The sequence below is a fragment of the Cryptomeria japonica genome, chromosome 9 (genome assembly GCF_030272615.1).
Source record: "Cryptomeria japonica chromosome 9, Sugi_1.0, whole genome shotgun sequence".
NCBI classification, from domain to species: Eukaryota; Viridiplantae; Streptophyta; class Pinopsida; order Cupressales; family Cupressaceae; genus Cryptomeria; species Cryptomeria japonica.
The window spans coordinates 560,033,534-560,051,805 of record NC_081413.1 but is presented as its reverse complement, the minus strand read 5'-3'; the positions used below and the strand labels follow the sequence as shown (position 1 = coordinate 560,051,805).

At 36.9% G+C, this 18,272-nt stretch overlaps 1 protein-coding gene across 1 annotated transcript in view; it reads left to right on the top strand.

Moving 5' to 3' along the window:
* Nucleotides 1–6,412: 6,412 nt before the first annotated feature.
* LOC131070855 (carotenoid 9,10(9',10')-cleavage dioxygenase) overlaps nt 6,413–18,272 on the top strand; it is a 68,789-nt gene continuing 56,929 nt past the window's right edge. Inside the window, exons 1-2 of the mRNA XM_058006524.2 lie at nt 6,413–6,831; nt 7,346–7,416. Of these exons, the coding sequence (XP_057862507.2) occupies nt 6,622–6,831; nt 7,346–7,416 (281 nt within the window). The 5' untranslated portion in view covers nt 6,413–6,621. The remainder of the gene's footprint in view (nt 6,832–7,345; nt 7,417–18,272) is intronic.

Sequence of the window (18,272 nt, the reverse complement as noted above, 5' to 3'; positions counted from 1 at the left end):
GGATGTCCTAGACCTTTGATACTAGCTTGGGAAGGAGGGTTTATAGGGACTTTGATTCCTTGTTCATATTTTCCAAGTGCTTGCCCACTATAACCTTGTTTTTGAGATTATGTTATAACCACTCCTATAAGAGCTTTTTAATTGTGAAGAAGAAGGACCATTGTCATGAATCTCTTTAAAATTTGTAGTATAAGGACACATGGAAGGATAAAAGGGAGAATTATATGAAGAAGGAATATCCTTTGTAGGGAATCTCTCCTTTCTATCATCATTATTCATATCATTGATATGTCGGGAGGGAAGATCCTTATCATCTAGGGTTTCATATTTTCTTAATGTTATATGAGGATATAGGTCATGAATAAAATGCATAATATCATCTTCCCTATAAATATTTTGATGACTAAGATAAGCTCTAGGAGAATAAGGAGGATCTAATGAGATTGATAAACCAACATTTTGTTCTTGTCCCCCTTGCGCTAGAGCATACCTATGAGAAGAGGATGGTGTCATGTTTCTCTTAAATTCTTTCTCTCCATTAGAGAGATCATTGATAAGAGTATTTAATTTTTCCTCATTCACATTAGATATCCTAGGAGAGGTACAATTGTTAGCTTTGTTGATGTCATCTTTAGGATTATCATTGTCTACAAAAGCCTTTATGTGATCTACACATAATACACGTTGTTAAAAATTTCATCATAAAACAACACATAATATGGATAAAAGCTTTGAGATATCATTTGCAAGTAGAAAATATCTTTGAAACCCTAAAAATGCAATATGCAAAAGTACTATGAATGAAAATATGTAATGTAAAATGAAAGAAGCCATTATCCAATAAATGATTATGATAAATGTAACTAAAAATAAATGTAATCATATGTGAAATAACAAACAAATCAAATTTAGTAATTTCCATTATGAGTGCCTAAAATCAAATCCAAAAATATAAGTGAAAATAATGCAACTCAAAAGCCAAAATTAGCAAAACAAATTAAGGGTTTTATGAAATTAACCACTAAATTTTAAGTAATTGTGATCTATGAAAAAAAAAATTCAAATGCCTAACAATCGAATTTGAGACCACAAATCATAAATAAGCATGCAAGGAGTCGGGTTCACCAAAATGTAATGGTTGGAAAATTAGAAATTAGGGTTTCATTAAGCAAATCCACTAAATAGCAAAAAAAAATGAAAGAGGGTTGAACCCGATATATTTAGGCCCAATCTCAATGGGAAAGAGACTCAAATTATGATTGAATTCAATTGGTTGGAGATTGTTTATCCTCTTTCTTAATTGAATTGCAATGTAATTATAAAATTAGGGTAAAATGAGGGATTATTGAAGTAATATGACATGAATAGTAAGCTATAGATGTCCCATAGAGCCACCAACTAAGATATGAGCAAAACAAGATGTTTATAACCTATCTTTAGAAGTTCAACTGATTTTTTGGGACTAGGTGCTCATAGATCCACCCTGGTCCTCCAAATTTTCCACCGTCGAAAGTTGAATTGTTCGTCACTATTGACTCTTCCAGATTTCTTGAGTACAACTCAACACCTATTTCCTGCACACAGAAAGAAAGGGGAAGATGTTGGGGATAGGGGTTTGCCTTAGGTTAAACCCCAATTTTGGAATTAACCATGAATGAAATAGTGCAAATACCAAAATAATTGTTAAGGAGGTATACCTTAGATCTGCAATTGTTGATGATGATGCAATTCTCTTTGAATGTAATCACAAATGTTGAATGTAATGGCATGAAAAACACATGAACATGAAAAAACCTAATCACACACACACGCTTACATGAAGATTGATGTAACTTTGTTCCACAATGCTTGAAGGATGAATATACAACCTTGAATGTCTAAAAATGTTTGATGATGAATGCTTCACAAATGCACAAATACTTTAGGTAGCTCATGGATATCAAAATGAATTGATATGATGTCTTTATATAAGGTTCCCTAGGTAATTTACCGATTAGGCTGCCCTCCAACAATCATGTGTAGCCCCAAGAATCAAATTATATTGGGGAGATATAACACCTACCCCATTTCAAATTCGGGCCCACTCAAGAGGGACTAGGGTGTTTTGGGGTGCCTTGGACCTTCTAGAAATAGGACCAGAATAAGGAGCTAGGGGGATGGTATCCCACAATAGGACCCACCAATGGGTGTACATGACATCAAAGTTGCATAATGGGGCCTGAACGAACCTAAAGAGAGGATGGTGATAGGACACACTAAAGTGGGAGCACAAACATGAGGTGCAAATTGGATTGTGACAATTTACGACACTACAACAATATAAAGGTTCAAAGGTATACTAGAGCAGTAATGAAGATAATTTCTGATGTGTTTTGTATAGTAAATTGTGATCAACATTTCACTAGATGTATTTCTTTGTAGTTTAATCTTATTGATGTTACTCTATTATAAGTTTTTTTATCTTGCCCCAAAGAAGTGATCTTTAGTGTTTGCAAGTCCCTATTGTATCTTGCCCTAAGGTTGTGAGCTTTAGTCTTCCAAGTCATTTCAGGAGCAATGAGCTCCTTGGTCGCTGACCTAAACATTGTAACTTGATTATCATATAGCAAGATAGTTCTCATCGTGGTTTTTTCCAAATTGGGTTTTTTGCGTAAAAATCTTGGTGTTCATGCATGGTTTCATTTGTGGTTTCAACAATTTACTTTCATGCATATGGTAAATGAATTGAATGTTAAGTAAAAGGTTGAATCTGATTAAGTTTTAGTGTATGTTGCTTTTCCTCCCCCCCTCTTTGCATCTGGTAGTGCTCAACACCAACCTTAAAATCTCTCCTCCATTTGTACCTAAATTGTATAATCTTAAAATTCATCATAAAAAACTACTATTGATGACTTCATCCTTCCATGCTCATTTCCATGTTTTTGATTAAGTAAAAACAGGTTTTAAGGGACTCGAAACCCAATTACATTCGAAAGATATTCAAGAAGGAAACAAACAAGATAGCTGCAAAAGACCAGCAAAAAAACCAGCAGCAGAGAAAAGGACAACAAGAAATTGACCCCAAGCCCAGCATTACAAGAAAATTAAAAACTCTTCATAGTTTCCTCAAAATTCTGCACCAAAAGCATCATTGCCTTGGCCACTTCCCTCAGGTCGTTGTTTTCCTTTCCAATCTGACTCTCTTTCATTTTCGTGTCCTTCTCAGCAGTAGTCTGCCTAGTTCTGCGCCTAGTGTTCTGGTGGGTTGGGCTGGAAGTTGGAGCATCTTCTATAATTACCAGGTTCTTCTCCTGGTTTTTCTTTTCCAGATGATCCACTAGCGCGTTCATATTCTGGGAAGAAACTTTAAGGACTTGGAGGCTGTGATTCATAAGGCTTTTCAATGCTTTCTCATTATGGGCAATCCAGGTGTTGACGTTGTCTTTGTCCTCCTCCACCTATTCTTTCATAGTTTTAATAACATCCTCCAAATGTTTCAGGTCGCCTTTTATCAGATCTTTCTCCAGCCAGTCCTCCATCTCCATTTCCTAATCCACTTCATTGTTTTCCGTATCCTCGTTCTGTTTCCCAGAGTTAGACATCTTAATTAGCTTATTGATCTTATCTTCCAGCTCCCTTTGCTTACCGTGCATGCTGGTGATGTTTTCAACAACCCATTTCTGAAAATTGAAGAATTCAAGGGTGCAGTTGCGGGCGATGTCTAGGATGGTATCCGCAAAGTCCTTGCTCTGTTCAGTCTCCTCAGCATTAGGGTTGTCACCCTCCTTAGGATTCAGAGCCTCATTCTTGCTTTTTGCACCCTTAGGGTTAGAGTGAGGGTTCTCAGAATTACCCCCTTCCTCCCCTTCACCATAGTTCTCATCCTTGTTTGGCTCCATTTCAGTATCAGTGTCCTTATCCTTTCCCTCATCTTCATCACAATGCACCCCCTTTTCTTCATGCTCTGTTTCAACTTTCCTTTATTTATGGGTATGGGTGTTGGGCTGATCCCCATTCGAATCAGAGTCTTTGCATTTCTCAGATATATGAGTGTTGATGATCAAAGGATCATCCTTGGTTGCCCTAGCCTTATCCTTAATATGTTCATATATAAGCAGAATGAGTCCCTGGTGAGCTAAAGGATAGGAGCTAGGCTTTTTAGCATAGTTGACAAGGCTCTCGTTTAGAGAGGAAGCTAAATAGAAGGGTAAGGATATTTTGGCCCCATGACGGAAATGGTTTAGGATAGCGAAATGATAGTTATAAGTTTTTGTAAATCTACCATCCACAGTCAAATATCATGCTCATTTCCATGTTGCTATCCATCCTTGAGATCTATTATTTATTCTTCTTTTTCCACCACCAATATTCTTAATAAAATCCTTATCATCACTTCACTTTCCCAAACCAAGTTGAAAACCATTGTCTTGTTTATTTATTGGAAGAGCTTACTATTACACCCTCATATGAGATTTGTAGCACCATTGCCATCAAAACTATTCAAATTTAACATTGAAAATATAACTGAAAAGAGTTCCTATATAGATTTAGGTTTATTGGATTAGATAATCAAGAAGTTCATTCCTCCATCCAACCCCAACAACAACAAAAGCATTGGCAATGACTATGCTAATATCCTTGAATATAGGGCTAGTACTACTATTCCCACATGTAGTACTAGTAACACTAAACGTAATTTGTGTAATATACCAACATATAGAACTTGATAGACTCAAATTATCAATATATGTACTTGAATTAGCAACAACAAATGCATTGGAGAAATGTCGCATGGATGACACACTCGTCATTAATAAATTTCTAGTTGACAAATAGTACTTCAATTCTTCTATCAACAACCTAGGCACTTCTTAAGGATCTTTTGTAGGAAACCCCTCCATAAATAATTGATATGGTCACTTGAAAAACCTTAGTTACATTGTACTATATTGCCTCTTTGTCTATTTCAATTTTATTGTTCAATAATCGTAGCTTGGAAGTATAAATAAAAGATAGTTTACATAACTATGATTTAATACATGTCATTGCTTCGTATTTGCAAACTATAATAGAGAAACAAAGTTAACATTTATAGTGAGTTTCTTGCTACTCCTTATCTCTTTTGACTATTATGAGATCATTTTGTTTACACATGTCTCAATTTATGATAATTCTATCTATTTGATCCTTGTCTTCTCCTAAATTGAAAAAAAGATTACATATACTCAAGATATAACAACTTCATCAACATTAACAAATATAACAATTATAAAAAATGAAATACATAGTTAAATTCTATATTTTATATGGTAGTTGTACAAGCACTCATTTGATTACACACAATTTTATTTTCTTTAGCAATCCTACAATACAAAACATATTGCTACATGACTTACTAATTTTAGATATTCATGACAAGATATATAAAATATTACTTTTAAAAAATGATCAATTTATAAACATGACCATTCCTATTGTGTAAACATCAATTGTCTTCTACTTTTACATCATCACCAAATTTATCAATTCTAGTCATATATGCAACCACTATAATCTTATCATATTACTATGTTAAAAGATATATTTTCTTCTACATTATAATTATAACAATATATTTGATATGAAAATCACCTTGACTCTATTCTATACAATATAAAACAACTTCTTAATGCTTGCCATATGTAAAGTGTATTAACAATACTTTGTAAAAAGGTGGTTCAAACTTTCTAAATAGACACAACCTTACATCAAAATCAATTAATTATTATTATTTTTTTTACAACTATACTTTTTAATTACATGTTTCACTTGTTCACTCAAATGCATTCACTACAATACAAATACAACCTAAAACATAAAATCATAACAATTATTTTTTATAATAATACATCTATTTTTTTAATTTTCTTATCAACAATAATATATAAAGACAAACAAAATTATAAATTTACTTCAGAAAAACATACTTTTAAAAGAAATCTTTTTAGATATAGCCTAATTTTGTACACACTAAAAATTTTACGACAAATCTTTTTAGATGTAATTTTTAAAAAAAAAAACCAAAATATTTTTTTCTTTCAATTCTCACATTTTGTGCAGCCTGGAGATTCTTGAGAAATTGAGGTGCTCAGGATACCAAAATGATCGACATAAAGAAGACAAATATTGACAGAAATGAATTATTTTAACCTAGTGGAAGTAATTCATTCATAATCACTGCTCATTAAATCCTTAAATACAGTTGCTGGTCAATGATCATTCGATAAAATCCTCGACAGTAAACCCTATCACTGAAAATTATGCAGATAATTATCATCCCGTTTTAATTAATGGTACCGACAAACACGCGTCAGACATTATTGGGGGTACAAAAGCTAGAATCCAAATATGGCATCAATGTAGATTGTATTCATTACAGCGGAATAAATAGAAGTTTAATAAGTGTGAGCACGTCTCAAGCAGGGCTAAAAAGATCTCGTAAATCATTATTATCTTTGTCGTATCGAATGAAAGTGCGTGATAAAAAAATCCATCGACCTTTCCAATGTGAATGGGTCCCTGTCCCATTAGAATGATCAGGAACGATGATTTTTGGGCTATTTATAATGCAGATAAGGAGAGGGTTTAGTATTTTGGTTTGACATGGGGACTGTGGGAGAAGAGGATTGCAAGGCTGTGAATCCTCGCCCCAGTGGCGGGCTTGTCTCATGGCTGATCGAGATTGTGGAGAAAATAGTGGTGAAGAGTTTGTATGGGCATTCCAAAAAGCCACTACATTATCTCCTGGGAAATTTCGCCCCCGTGGAGGAGACCGACCCCAATCCAAACTTGACTTTCGTGGGACATCTTCCTGTAAGTAGCCCAAAAGTAGACAGCTGGCCAGGTGTTTGTCATTTGAAATTTGAAAATTTTATTTTAGTGATGTTAATTTTTGACTATGGAGTATGGATTGTCACCTGAAATGCAAAACCTTTTGCCAGAAGCTCTCCATAATAATAGTATGGAGACTGTTTAAACTTTATGCTGTGTGTACTCCAGGCATGTTGTTTGTAATTTGAGACTTCAAATGTTCCAGATATTAAATAACATGTCAGCCGTTTTAAGTTTTAGGCTTTATGTACTAGGCTTTTGTAATATGAAAGTTTTAAGTATTCCAGATATAAGCTGTTTAAGTTTATGCTGTATGTACTTTACTTGTTTCATCAAATCAAAGCTTTTCATTTCAATGAATATTAGTCTGTCTGTGTGCCGGCAATGCTTGAATAATGTGCTGGCTGTTTAAGCTTTCCACTTTATATACTTTTATCAATTTTAATGTAATTTTTATTTTTCATTTATAAAACTTAAATTTGTGTGTATGTGCCAGCAATGCTTGAATGGCGAGTTCGTGAGGGTTGGCCCAAATCCTAAATTCACTCCAGTTGCTGGTTATCACTGGTAATTACTTCCATGAACTATGACTAATTTTTTTCAAAACATCAATGAGTAGGGCCTCTCTCTTTTTAAATCTAACCCTGCTCACTATCAGACTTCAATTAAAACTACTTTTCTTTTCAATTAAAATAACCATCTATCGTAATTAATGCAAAATTTGAACAATTCAGCAGCCGCAAACTAAGCAGGGAGAAATCAGGCATCTTAACTGTCCTTATATCCATTTCCAATTTCCAGATTATGCTCTAGTAAGTTTGGAGACTGATTCCTGCTTCTGACAACACAAACAAATTTGAAAAGACTAGAAGCGATGAATCCTCAAAATCGATCTTCAAAGGTTGGGTATTCTCATCAAGAAAGGGGACATATCATACTTCTGATGCTTGAACAAAGCTTCAGGAAAGACCTGTGTGAGTTTCCTGTCGCCTATGTTTTGTATAATCCTCCGTGGTTTCAACTCAGTTCGTTAACCTGATGATGACATATGGAAGGCAATTCAAAATGTTGATTTAAAAACTCACAGTTCTTTTCAGAAGCTATGCTCAATTTCTATAGATTGTGAAGGTGCAAATGCTAAATTACTCTCAAATGACAACTCACGTCCCCATCCCTGGTACTGAGGGACATCAGGGTCCTTTTTACCGTGGAAACTGACGTGTCCCTGGGATAGATGAGAATGTCTGAAATGTCGTCAAATGTCTTGGAGATGGTCAGATGCTCCCAGTGGTCTGATTTGCATACAACCGTATGTTGGAGCAGCAAACAATAAATGCAAAATTCAGAACTTCCACAAAAGAATCAAGCACAATAGATTAGCCAAGAAACTATCCAAAAACATGTGTGTATACAACGAATTCTCCTTTTATATATAGGACAAGAAGGAAGTAGGAAGGTGAAATGGAAAGACTGACGGACTCTTCAAGGGATGTGACATATGTAGAACACTTGGGACAATTGTGAGAGCATGTGTTGTGTGTCTATTAGGTGTTGGAAGCTCTTCCAATCTCCCCTTGCACTGGCATAAAAACTCAATATTTTTTAAGGATATGCTCCAAATTGAAATAAAAAGAATGGTTTTTTTCCATTGCTATCCACCGTGCATTATACATCTATTCTCCTTTGTAAATTTCTTTCTTTAAAATGCTAAAACCCTCCATTAATTCCACTCGGCTCCCCAATTTTCTCTACGCAGTTCCCTCCTTTATGCATTCCTTCAATTCTTCCGAGTATCTCCATCAATCTGCCCCTTCCATGTGATTATCCAAGGAAGCTGTCCAGGATGATGCATGAGCTGGCCTTGTACTAACACCTCTACCATGGCCCATTATTGAAGCTACCCATTCTATTGAGTAAAAAAAGTCCTTTGAATGTGATCGGGAGATCATGCAAAATACGACTATGTTAAGCTCTTTATGAAGGATATCATGATTGAAGTTTTGCATGCTAAATCGTCATTTCTTGCACATTATTTTTTGGCTAAATTTAGCCTTAAACATTAAAATACAGTTTCCGGCTTCTTCTTTTCTACTAACAAATGTAACTGAAAAGATTCTCCTAATTTGGATTTCAAATGTGTGCAATGACAATCAAAATATTTCAATATATTCATTAAAAATACCAAATATTGCATTTGCAATTATTAATAAAATCAATCGAATCATTAAATAATAAAAAAATAGAGATATTGAGGATTGTGACATCATGTGATGAAGGGGCAACTTAGATGACCTAGCTGGAAGGGGCAATTTCACTAGAAAATAAATGCCAGATAATAACCACTATCAAAAATTTGCAAAGGGGTTGCCTAGCATTGAGAAATTAGTTGAAGCAATACCCAAAACCATTAACTCAATCCATCAAGCTTGGCATCCAAAAACATGTTCAACTAGCTTAATGAAGTATATGGCCAGATCAGGAAGCTCTGCAAATCACATAGAAGCAACACACAAAAGACCCAAAAACTAATGCCAACATTCACCAAAAAACTCACAATCAATTTACCTTGAAAACCTTCATTTTGTGAAGCCCTAGATTTCTAGACTTCATTAAATTTTGTGTTTCCTATGTGAAAACACCAAGCCAGTGTAATGGACACCCTAGAATGCCCAAAAACTAACCCCACTGCTGATAGGAATTTAGTCAAACAGTTTGCAGCCAACTCCTTATTCCTCCGTTTAATGTTTCAATGTTTTTTTTTGTTTTTAAGTCTTTGCATAGGTATGAAACCACATAACATGAACTAAAAAGAATTTACAATAATAGGCAAGCTGGAAATTGAACTACTGCTGTTATAATATTATTTCCAGAATTAACAAAATCAAATACATAGCAGGTTATTTTCTACTCACTAAATACTCCAGCATTTTGACATAATGTTCCAACCAAAGTTTCTAATTCTGCTGCTACAGTAACATGAATAGTGCCAGGTGAATAGTGCCGTGTGAATAGTGCCAGGTGGATAGTACCCACGTGAATAGTGTCGCGTGAATAGTACCCGCGTGAATAGTGTCGCGTGAATAGTACCCGCGTGAATAGTGTCGCGTGAATAGTACCCACGTGAATAGTGTCGCGGCCTGTAGCTGGAAATGCAACCAAATAATACTGCTGCTTGTAGCTGGAAAAAAGCACCCAATCTGCCTGTAAATGAAGCTGATAGCAAAGGATTCCAAAGGCCAAACCCCAAGGGAATGACATCTAGAATGTCACAAGAGAGGATAGACGTCCTCTAATGCCAAGAACGGATCTGCAACTCACACACCAAATTCTTCTCATATTCCACATGCCCAATGAAGCCACAAAAGCTCCCTTTTATTCTTTCTCCAAGGGGCGACCCAACTCACTCAAGCAATGTGGGATAAAACATGTTCAATATAAAACATATTAAAATATTCACTTATGTCTCCCTTGGTTGCCCCTTTGATTTACACATATCTCCATAAAATAAATATTAAAGTAACACTTTAATATTTTACAATTAAATTAAATGTTTCTTTAATAAAACTTCAGGCATTAAAATATATTAGCAATCGGACTCCGAATAGCGTGAGTGATAGCTCGTCGGAAAGCTCTCGCCAAGGAGTATCAAATCCAATCACCAAAACTAGCCCCCGTTGTGTCCTGTTGACTTACTAAAAATAGTAAGTATGCTTGAAACTAAGTAAATCAACTTCGTTTTGGCCCAAACTGGAAATGACTAGGCCAAAACACTCCAGGATCCCTTTAAACCCTTTGTTAGCCCTCGGGACCATGTAGAGCTAGGCTAACGCACATATACTTGGTCAATCTGCTAGAGTGGGGACATTACAGCCAGCTAGGATGGATCTTTCACCATCGAAACTAGTGTAGATTGATGAGGATTTACCTCCTCAATCAACTTCTAGAAGAACATTTCAGTATGTGTGCAACTCTGAATGAATGAGACTGAGAGCCAAAACCCTTTTATATAGACTTGGGGGGAAAAGAGGGAATTTAAAATTTAAAATTAATTTATTTCCTTCGAAAAGGCCACATTAACAATTTAAAACAACTTAATTTCCAAGTTCCCTTTACTTGGTGTCCAACTTGGGGAACATTACTTCACTTTATATATTTAACACTAAAGTGAATATTAAAATGTTACTTTGTAACTTTAGTGCAAATATTATAATAATTCTAACCAATTTGCGAAAATCTTGTCAGGGCATTGAAAATTGAGACCAGTCATGCAGAAACATAGTTGATGCTAAACAATAATGGCAGGTGCCAAAATGAGAACTTACTATAAAGAGCAATATTCTCCAAGAGCTATGAAGAACAACCCAAAAGGCCCAAAATGCTACAAGGAGTGTTGCCACCAACTAGAACACTAGCCGAACACCCATAGAGTTGTCGAAAGCCAAGAAAACTAAAACTGAGCTCTTCAAGAAAACTAACTACCACCAAATAGCATAGGAGAACCTAGGAATAGGCTAATGGGAAGCATCAATTGACTAGGTCTGAGACAACCTCCCTCCATAGAATTGCTTGTCCCCAATAAATTTCAAATCTAGATGTAAAATCTGCTCACTCTCTTAAGTCACATCCTCTATTGGAAAATTCTTCCACTTCACCAAATACTCCTCGATAATCATCTTCTATAGAGTATGCTTCCTATAATCAATCATTGTCTCTAGAATTAAGACCAATTTACCTTGCCATCCAAAGGAGGCAACTGTGAAGAGGGAATCACATTATGCCCAAGTGCTTTCTTGAGGTGAGATATGTGGAAGACATTGTGCACCTTGCTACTCTTAGGTAGCTCCAACTCATTGCCACCTCTCCAATCCTCTTGCAGATCTTGAATGATCCATAAAACCATGGCTTCAACTTCTCTTACCCACTCTTCTTGAGTGTGGATTGTCTGTAAGGCTGTAAACACAAGTAAACCATGTCCCCTGCCTCAAATGCTCGCTCAACACAGTATTGGTCTGCATGCAACTTCTGTTGATTTTGAGCATGTTGAATGTTATTTGTCAAAGGTCTCATGATATCTTGACTCTGTTGCAATAAATCTTTGGCCTTAGGCACTCTACTATTGCCAAACAGTAAATCAAAGAAGCTAGGAGCCCCATACCCATATAATGCCATGAAAGGGGACATCTTTATGGTCATGTGATAGGTGAAGTTATAGCAATACTCACCCAAATGCAATTATTTCACCCATGCGTTTTGTTGCCCTGCAACATAGTTGCATAGGTACCCTTCCTCCCATTTGTTGACAATTTCTGTTTGCCCATTTATCTACATGTAATGTCCCCTTTTATTAAATGCCCTAGTTTCGCCTTAAATCACAAATCCAAGCAAAACAAGAAATAGAAAAGTTTTAATGATGTCATTTACTTGTTTGGTACCCTGCAAACATGTTAGGAAACCATTGAAACATAATCATAAACTAGACCTCTCCTTTTAGAAACATTAACTTAATTCAAAAGCATAGAACTTTCCAACTAGGGTTAGGAACATTAATTAAATTATAAAATACATCTTATCTATTGATGCAATTTAACCATAGGGGAGTTAGGATAAGAAGGCATGTTAGGGTGCCTGAATGATCCTCTACCCTAGGCCCAAGAGCAGATATACCTTCCCCCTTGGCCTAATGTGGCCCTTGCCATCCATGTGAGGGGGTGTACCTAGTGAGGAGTCCTATAGCCGTTCCCCTTACCTTACTACCTTTATCCTTCTCCCTATGATTGGGATTCCTAAATCTAAGGATTAGCCATGGTAGGGTTTTAGGGAAACTACAATAGGGTGTCTTGAAAGTCCTTCCCTCCTAAGCCCAAGGGCAACACTCCTTGCACCCCCATGACCTCATGGGACTACTAGTCACCACCATAAGGTGGTGTACTTAGGAGAGGACCTCATAACTGTTTTCCCTCCTTGTATTCCCTTATTATCCGTCCCATGGGTGATTTCAGCACTTCAACAAACATATAAAGATTTATACATTATTGCCCATCTATATATAAGAGATCACAAAGAACCCATCTCTCATAGAGTCAGTGTAAATTATGATAATGAGATTGTTATGTGTAAATTGTTCTAAGCATTGGTGCTGGTTAGATGGCTAACATCCCATAGGATAGAGTCAACACCTTTCCTTATTTTGTCTCGGTCTGATTGAGAATGCAGAAAATTGTGAAGTCTTTCAATAAGACAGTTTTCTTTGTGTAGGTGTTTCTTAACATACTTAGTGATGGTGTGAATATTGGTGTCATAGCAGGGACATGACATTGTAGGTGGTAGCTAGTGCTAAGAGTCAATTCTGTTCCACTAAATTTGAACAATTTTTGCCAAAATAAACTCATGAACTTGCTGTCCTTATCACTAACAATGTTTTTGACATCCCACGTAACTTGAAAACCTCCTTGAAGAATAAATCTACCACTTGAATTGCTGTAAACATTGCTAAAATGGCATAAATCAAGCCAATTGGTTAATCTGTCCACTACCACACATATGCAATCCTTCCCGTGCACCTTGGGAAGCCTTGTAATAAAATCCATAGAGATACTTTCCCATTTTTGATTGGGAATGGGTAGGGGCTGCAACAAACTAGTAGGATAAGTATGCTCGTTTCTTTTTGTTGGCATGTAGGACACTCTCAAATATACTTAAGGACTTCCTTCTTAAGCCCCTTAGTAGAAAATCTCTCATGGATTTGCTTGTAAGTCTTATAAAACCTAGGGTGGCCAGCCATAGGAGCATCATGAAAAGTTGTCAAAACCTTCATTTTAAGCCTTGATTCAGGAACCAACTGTTAATTTTATGATCAGATTAATAGAATGGAGATATAAGACAATTCAATCAAATTCGCACAGCATATACCCCGGGAAAACCCTCCAACATGACGGAGAAAAACCCAGCAACAAATGTCTCTTATTATATTAATCAAATAGCAAGATGTCTTTACAAAAAATCGTTTGACCCCTTGAAGCTAGATGTATGAAACAATCCACACTTGATGTTACACGAACTGCTGGTGGTGATATTTGATCTGATGTGAAAGATTGGACTGCAGTGAATATTATTTGAACTGCTGTGTATGATATTCGATCTGCCTTGAATGTGTGGACTATGATTGTGTGTGTATATTGATTGCCAAGGAGGGGAGAATCGATCTCCCTTTATACCCGAGCAAAGGTGACTCTTTATCAAGAGTTGGCTCACTTCGAACCAAGACCACCCTTCATTAGAGCACGGTGACCTTTCATAAGGGTGGCAGACTTCTCCAAAAGTTGGCCCCCCTTAATAAATATATATTTATTTTCCAAACAAATGCATCACACTTTATTAATTATCAACCAACTCCAAATATGCAAGGTCGATGGCCAATTGCATATTTGGTGAAATCGACCCCAAGGAGACTCCCGTAGATACATACGCCAACACTCCCTCTTAGATAGGGAGGAATCCTTGCTGATATCTATGTCATGGAATGACATCCACCATGGCTACTCCCAGAGGGTGAAACAGAGTTCATCACGGAGGCACTCAACGTGGTGACATCCATCATGGCTACTCCCATGTATGGATATGGATATGTACACAAGTGTCCATCACGGAGTCACTCAACGTGATGTCATCATCTAATCATGGTGTTCACCATGGTTGCTCCCAGAGGGTGAATAAACACAAGTGATGTTGTCATGGAGTCTCTCAACATGACATCCACCATGGCTACTCCCAAAGGGTGGTACAAAGGCTTTCACCTCAAACTTCTCTCTCACAGAGAAGAATGCATTAGCAAGGGCTTGCACCTCAAACTTATCTCTCACAGAGAAGAATGCATTAACAAGGGCTTGCACCTGAAACTTCTCCCTCACAAAGAAGAATGCATTAAAGTACATCTCAAGAAATCATTGATACTGAGACTCCCTCTCAGCAAGGGCTTCATTCTCCACAACTCCAAGCTTGTGTCGAAAATGCACAAACTTCACTTTGGCAAGGGGCTTGGTGAGAATATTGGCCATCTGATCATCAGTGCTAATGTACCTCAGTTGAATGGCTTTCCTTAGAACCGTATCTCAAATGTAGTGGTATTTGATCTCCACATGTTTTGTTCTGTCATGAACCACAGGGTTGACAGAAAGTTTCACACAACTCTAATTATCACAATGAATGACAGTAGGCTCCATTGATTGTCCAAACAATCCTACAAGTAGTTTTCGAAGCCACACTGCTTCTTGAGCTGCCACACATGCTGCAATATACCTTGCTTTTGCAGTACTTATTGCCACTGAAGACTGCTTCCTGCTACACCAAGAAACCATAGCAAACCCTAAACTGAAGCAACAACTTGAGGTGCTCTTCCGATTTGTAACACTCCCTGTCCGATCAAAATCAGATTATCCTTGCAGATTTAGATTTGCACTTGAAGTATATCTCAACCCATATCCTACAGTGCCACGCAAGTACCTCAATATATGTTTTGCTGCAACTAGATGAATATGTCTTGGTTCACACATAAACTGACTGAGAGCACTCACTGCATAACAAATGTCAGGTCTAGTATTGACTAGATACATCAATGAACTAATCAACTGTCTGTACATGGTAGCATCTACCAAATCCAAACTAGCTGCAGACTCACTCAACTTCTTCAAATTTGTCTCCATAGGTGTAGACGTAGACTTGTAGTCCATCATTCCAAATCTCTTCAAGATATCTATGGTATATTTCCCTTGATTTAGAATAATCTCATTGGGTCTTTGCCATACCTCCAATCCTAGAAAGTAGTGCATAAGACCTAGGTCCTTCATCTCAAACTCAGAAGCTAACTCTTTCTTACATTTGTCAATGAGATGATCTTCTCTAGTAATAAATAAATCATTAACATAAAGAACTAGTATAAGAGCCTCGCCATCAATTACCTTGAAGTAAAGATTTGGATCTGCATCATTCTTGAAGAACCCCAAGCTCATCAAGTATCGATCAATCCTCTCATACCAAGCACGAGGAGCCTGCTTAAGGCCATACAAAGCCTTCTTTAGTCTGCAAACATGAGACTCCTTCCCATGAATCACAAAGCCATCAAGTTGCTCAATATAAACTTCCTCTTCAATGACACCATTAAGAAATGTTGTCTTCACGTCCATCTGATGTAGCTTCCATCCCTTTGCAACTGCAATGGCAATGATAGTCCTAATGGATGTATAGCGAGCAACCGGAGCAAATGTCTCCTCATAATCTATTCCCTCTTTCTGAGAGAATCCTCTAGCCACAAATTTTGCTTTGTGCTTCTTAATACTTCCATCAACTACATGCTTGATTTTGAAGAGCCATTTGGAAGATACAATTGATTTTCCTTCAGGTCTTGGAACAATGTCCCAAACATCATTCTTAATAATGGATTGATATTCTTCATCCATAGCATCTCTCTATACATGATGACTTGAAGCTTCCTCAACACTAGAAGGTTCAGATTCAATGATATTACTCATTAATGCAACATAGCTTGAAAATTTCTGAGGTCTTTTGCTTTCTTTGAATGTGCTTCTAGGAGCTGCAAACTTTTCTGCCTCCTGCGTAGTTTTCCTAGCCCAAAGAGGTCTCTTCTTGCTTATGACAAAGTCTCTCGGACCATTAGTAGGTTCCAAGGGTTCAATTGGATCAATAGCCTCTACTGGTTCAGTAGACTCCCTTTGAATCTCAAGAATATGATCAACATCCATGTCTTGAGGAGTTTCTGGGTCATCATCATCTATCTCCATGCATGAACCTTTAGATGCAACGTCTTCCTCAAATGTAACATCTCTGCTAACCTCTATTTGTTTCTGTCCTGGAATGTAAATCTTGTAGGCTTTTGAAGTTTCACTGTAGCCCACAAATATTCCTCTCTTGCTATAAGGTTCCAACTTGGTTCTTTTATCTTTAGGTACATGGACATACACTGGACAACCAAAGATTCTCAAATGACTGACTTCGGGCTTAACCCTTGAAAAAGCTTTTTCTGGAGTCATATTTTGCAATATCCGATGAGGACATCTGTTCTGAACATATACTACTGTTCTAGAAGCTTCTGCCCAAAGAAAGGTTTGCAACTCTTGGTCATGAATCATGGCTTTAGCTGCTTCAACTATGGGTCTGTTCTTTCTTTTTGCTGCTCCATTTTGTTGTGGGTTGTAAGGAACACAAAGCTCCCTCTTAATTCCCACTTCAATGTAGAAATTACGAAAGCATCCTGAAGAATAATCACCTCCATTATCAGACCTTAAGACTTTAATCCTCTTTCCAGACAAGTTTTCTACTTGGGCCTTAAACTCTTTAAATCTATCTAGGACTTCTTTAGACTCTTTAGACTTAAAAAAATAAATCCAAGTCTTCCTAGAGTAATCATTTATGAAAATTACATAATACAAAAATCCACTTAGGGATGCTATTGACATAGGACCACATAAATTAGAATGTACAAGATCTAATATACTTTTTGACCTACTTTCACTGCTATGAAATGGACTCTTAGTATTTTACCCATAGCACAACCTTTACAAGTGCCATCATGCTCATGGATGAGCTTAGGTACACCTTTAACCATTTTCTCCAATGATGGAAGGGCCTTGTAGTGTAGATGAGCAAGTCTTCTATGCCATAGCTCGCTAGAACTGGAAGAGTCATGCAGAAGTGCTTGAACTGGACAAATGGAAAGCTTGTATAGAGACTCATGCCGGTTCCCAATCACACGTGTTGTCTTGATGCTAGTGTTCTTTGGCCAAGCAAGAACTTTCCCTTCTGAAAATGCAACTTGATAACCTTTGTCTTCTAAGGCTGAAATAGAGACAAGGTTCCTCTTGATTCCTGGTACGAACAAGACATCACTTAGATGGAGAGGGATGCCAGATTCTAAGTTGAGAGAGGTAGATCCAGAGCCTTTCACCGAGTAGCATGCATCATCTCCAATTATCACTTGAAGATTGGTCTTTCTTTCCACCAAGTCTGAAAGATGTTCCCTATAACCTGTGATGTGTCGAGAAGCGCCACTATCAATCAACCAAGTGCTGCTATCGGTTGGAACATTTCTAGATAGGGTAGAAATGAATAGAAACCCTTCTTGGTTGTTCCTAGATTCCTTTTGAGGAGATACTTCATTAACATCCGCCATAGAAGCATGTTGCTTTGGCCTTGTTAAATAATCTCTTGCATAGTGGCCATACTTGTCACATCTAAAACACTGGATGTGGGAGAGATCTTTCTTCTTCTTAGAATTAGGTGCGGAAACTGAACTTCTATCTCTGTTTCTTTTGAAGTTACCTTTTCTCCAATCTCTTCCTTTCTTCTTTGTAGTTTGAGTAGCTAGAACATGGTTGTCTTCATTGTGAGAGTTTCGGCCATTTCCCCTTGCA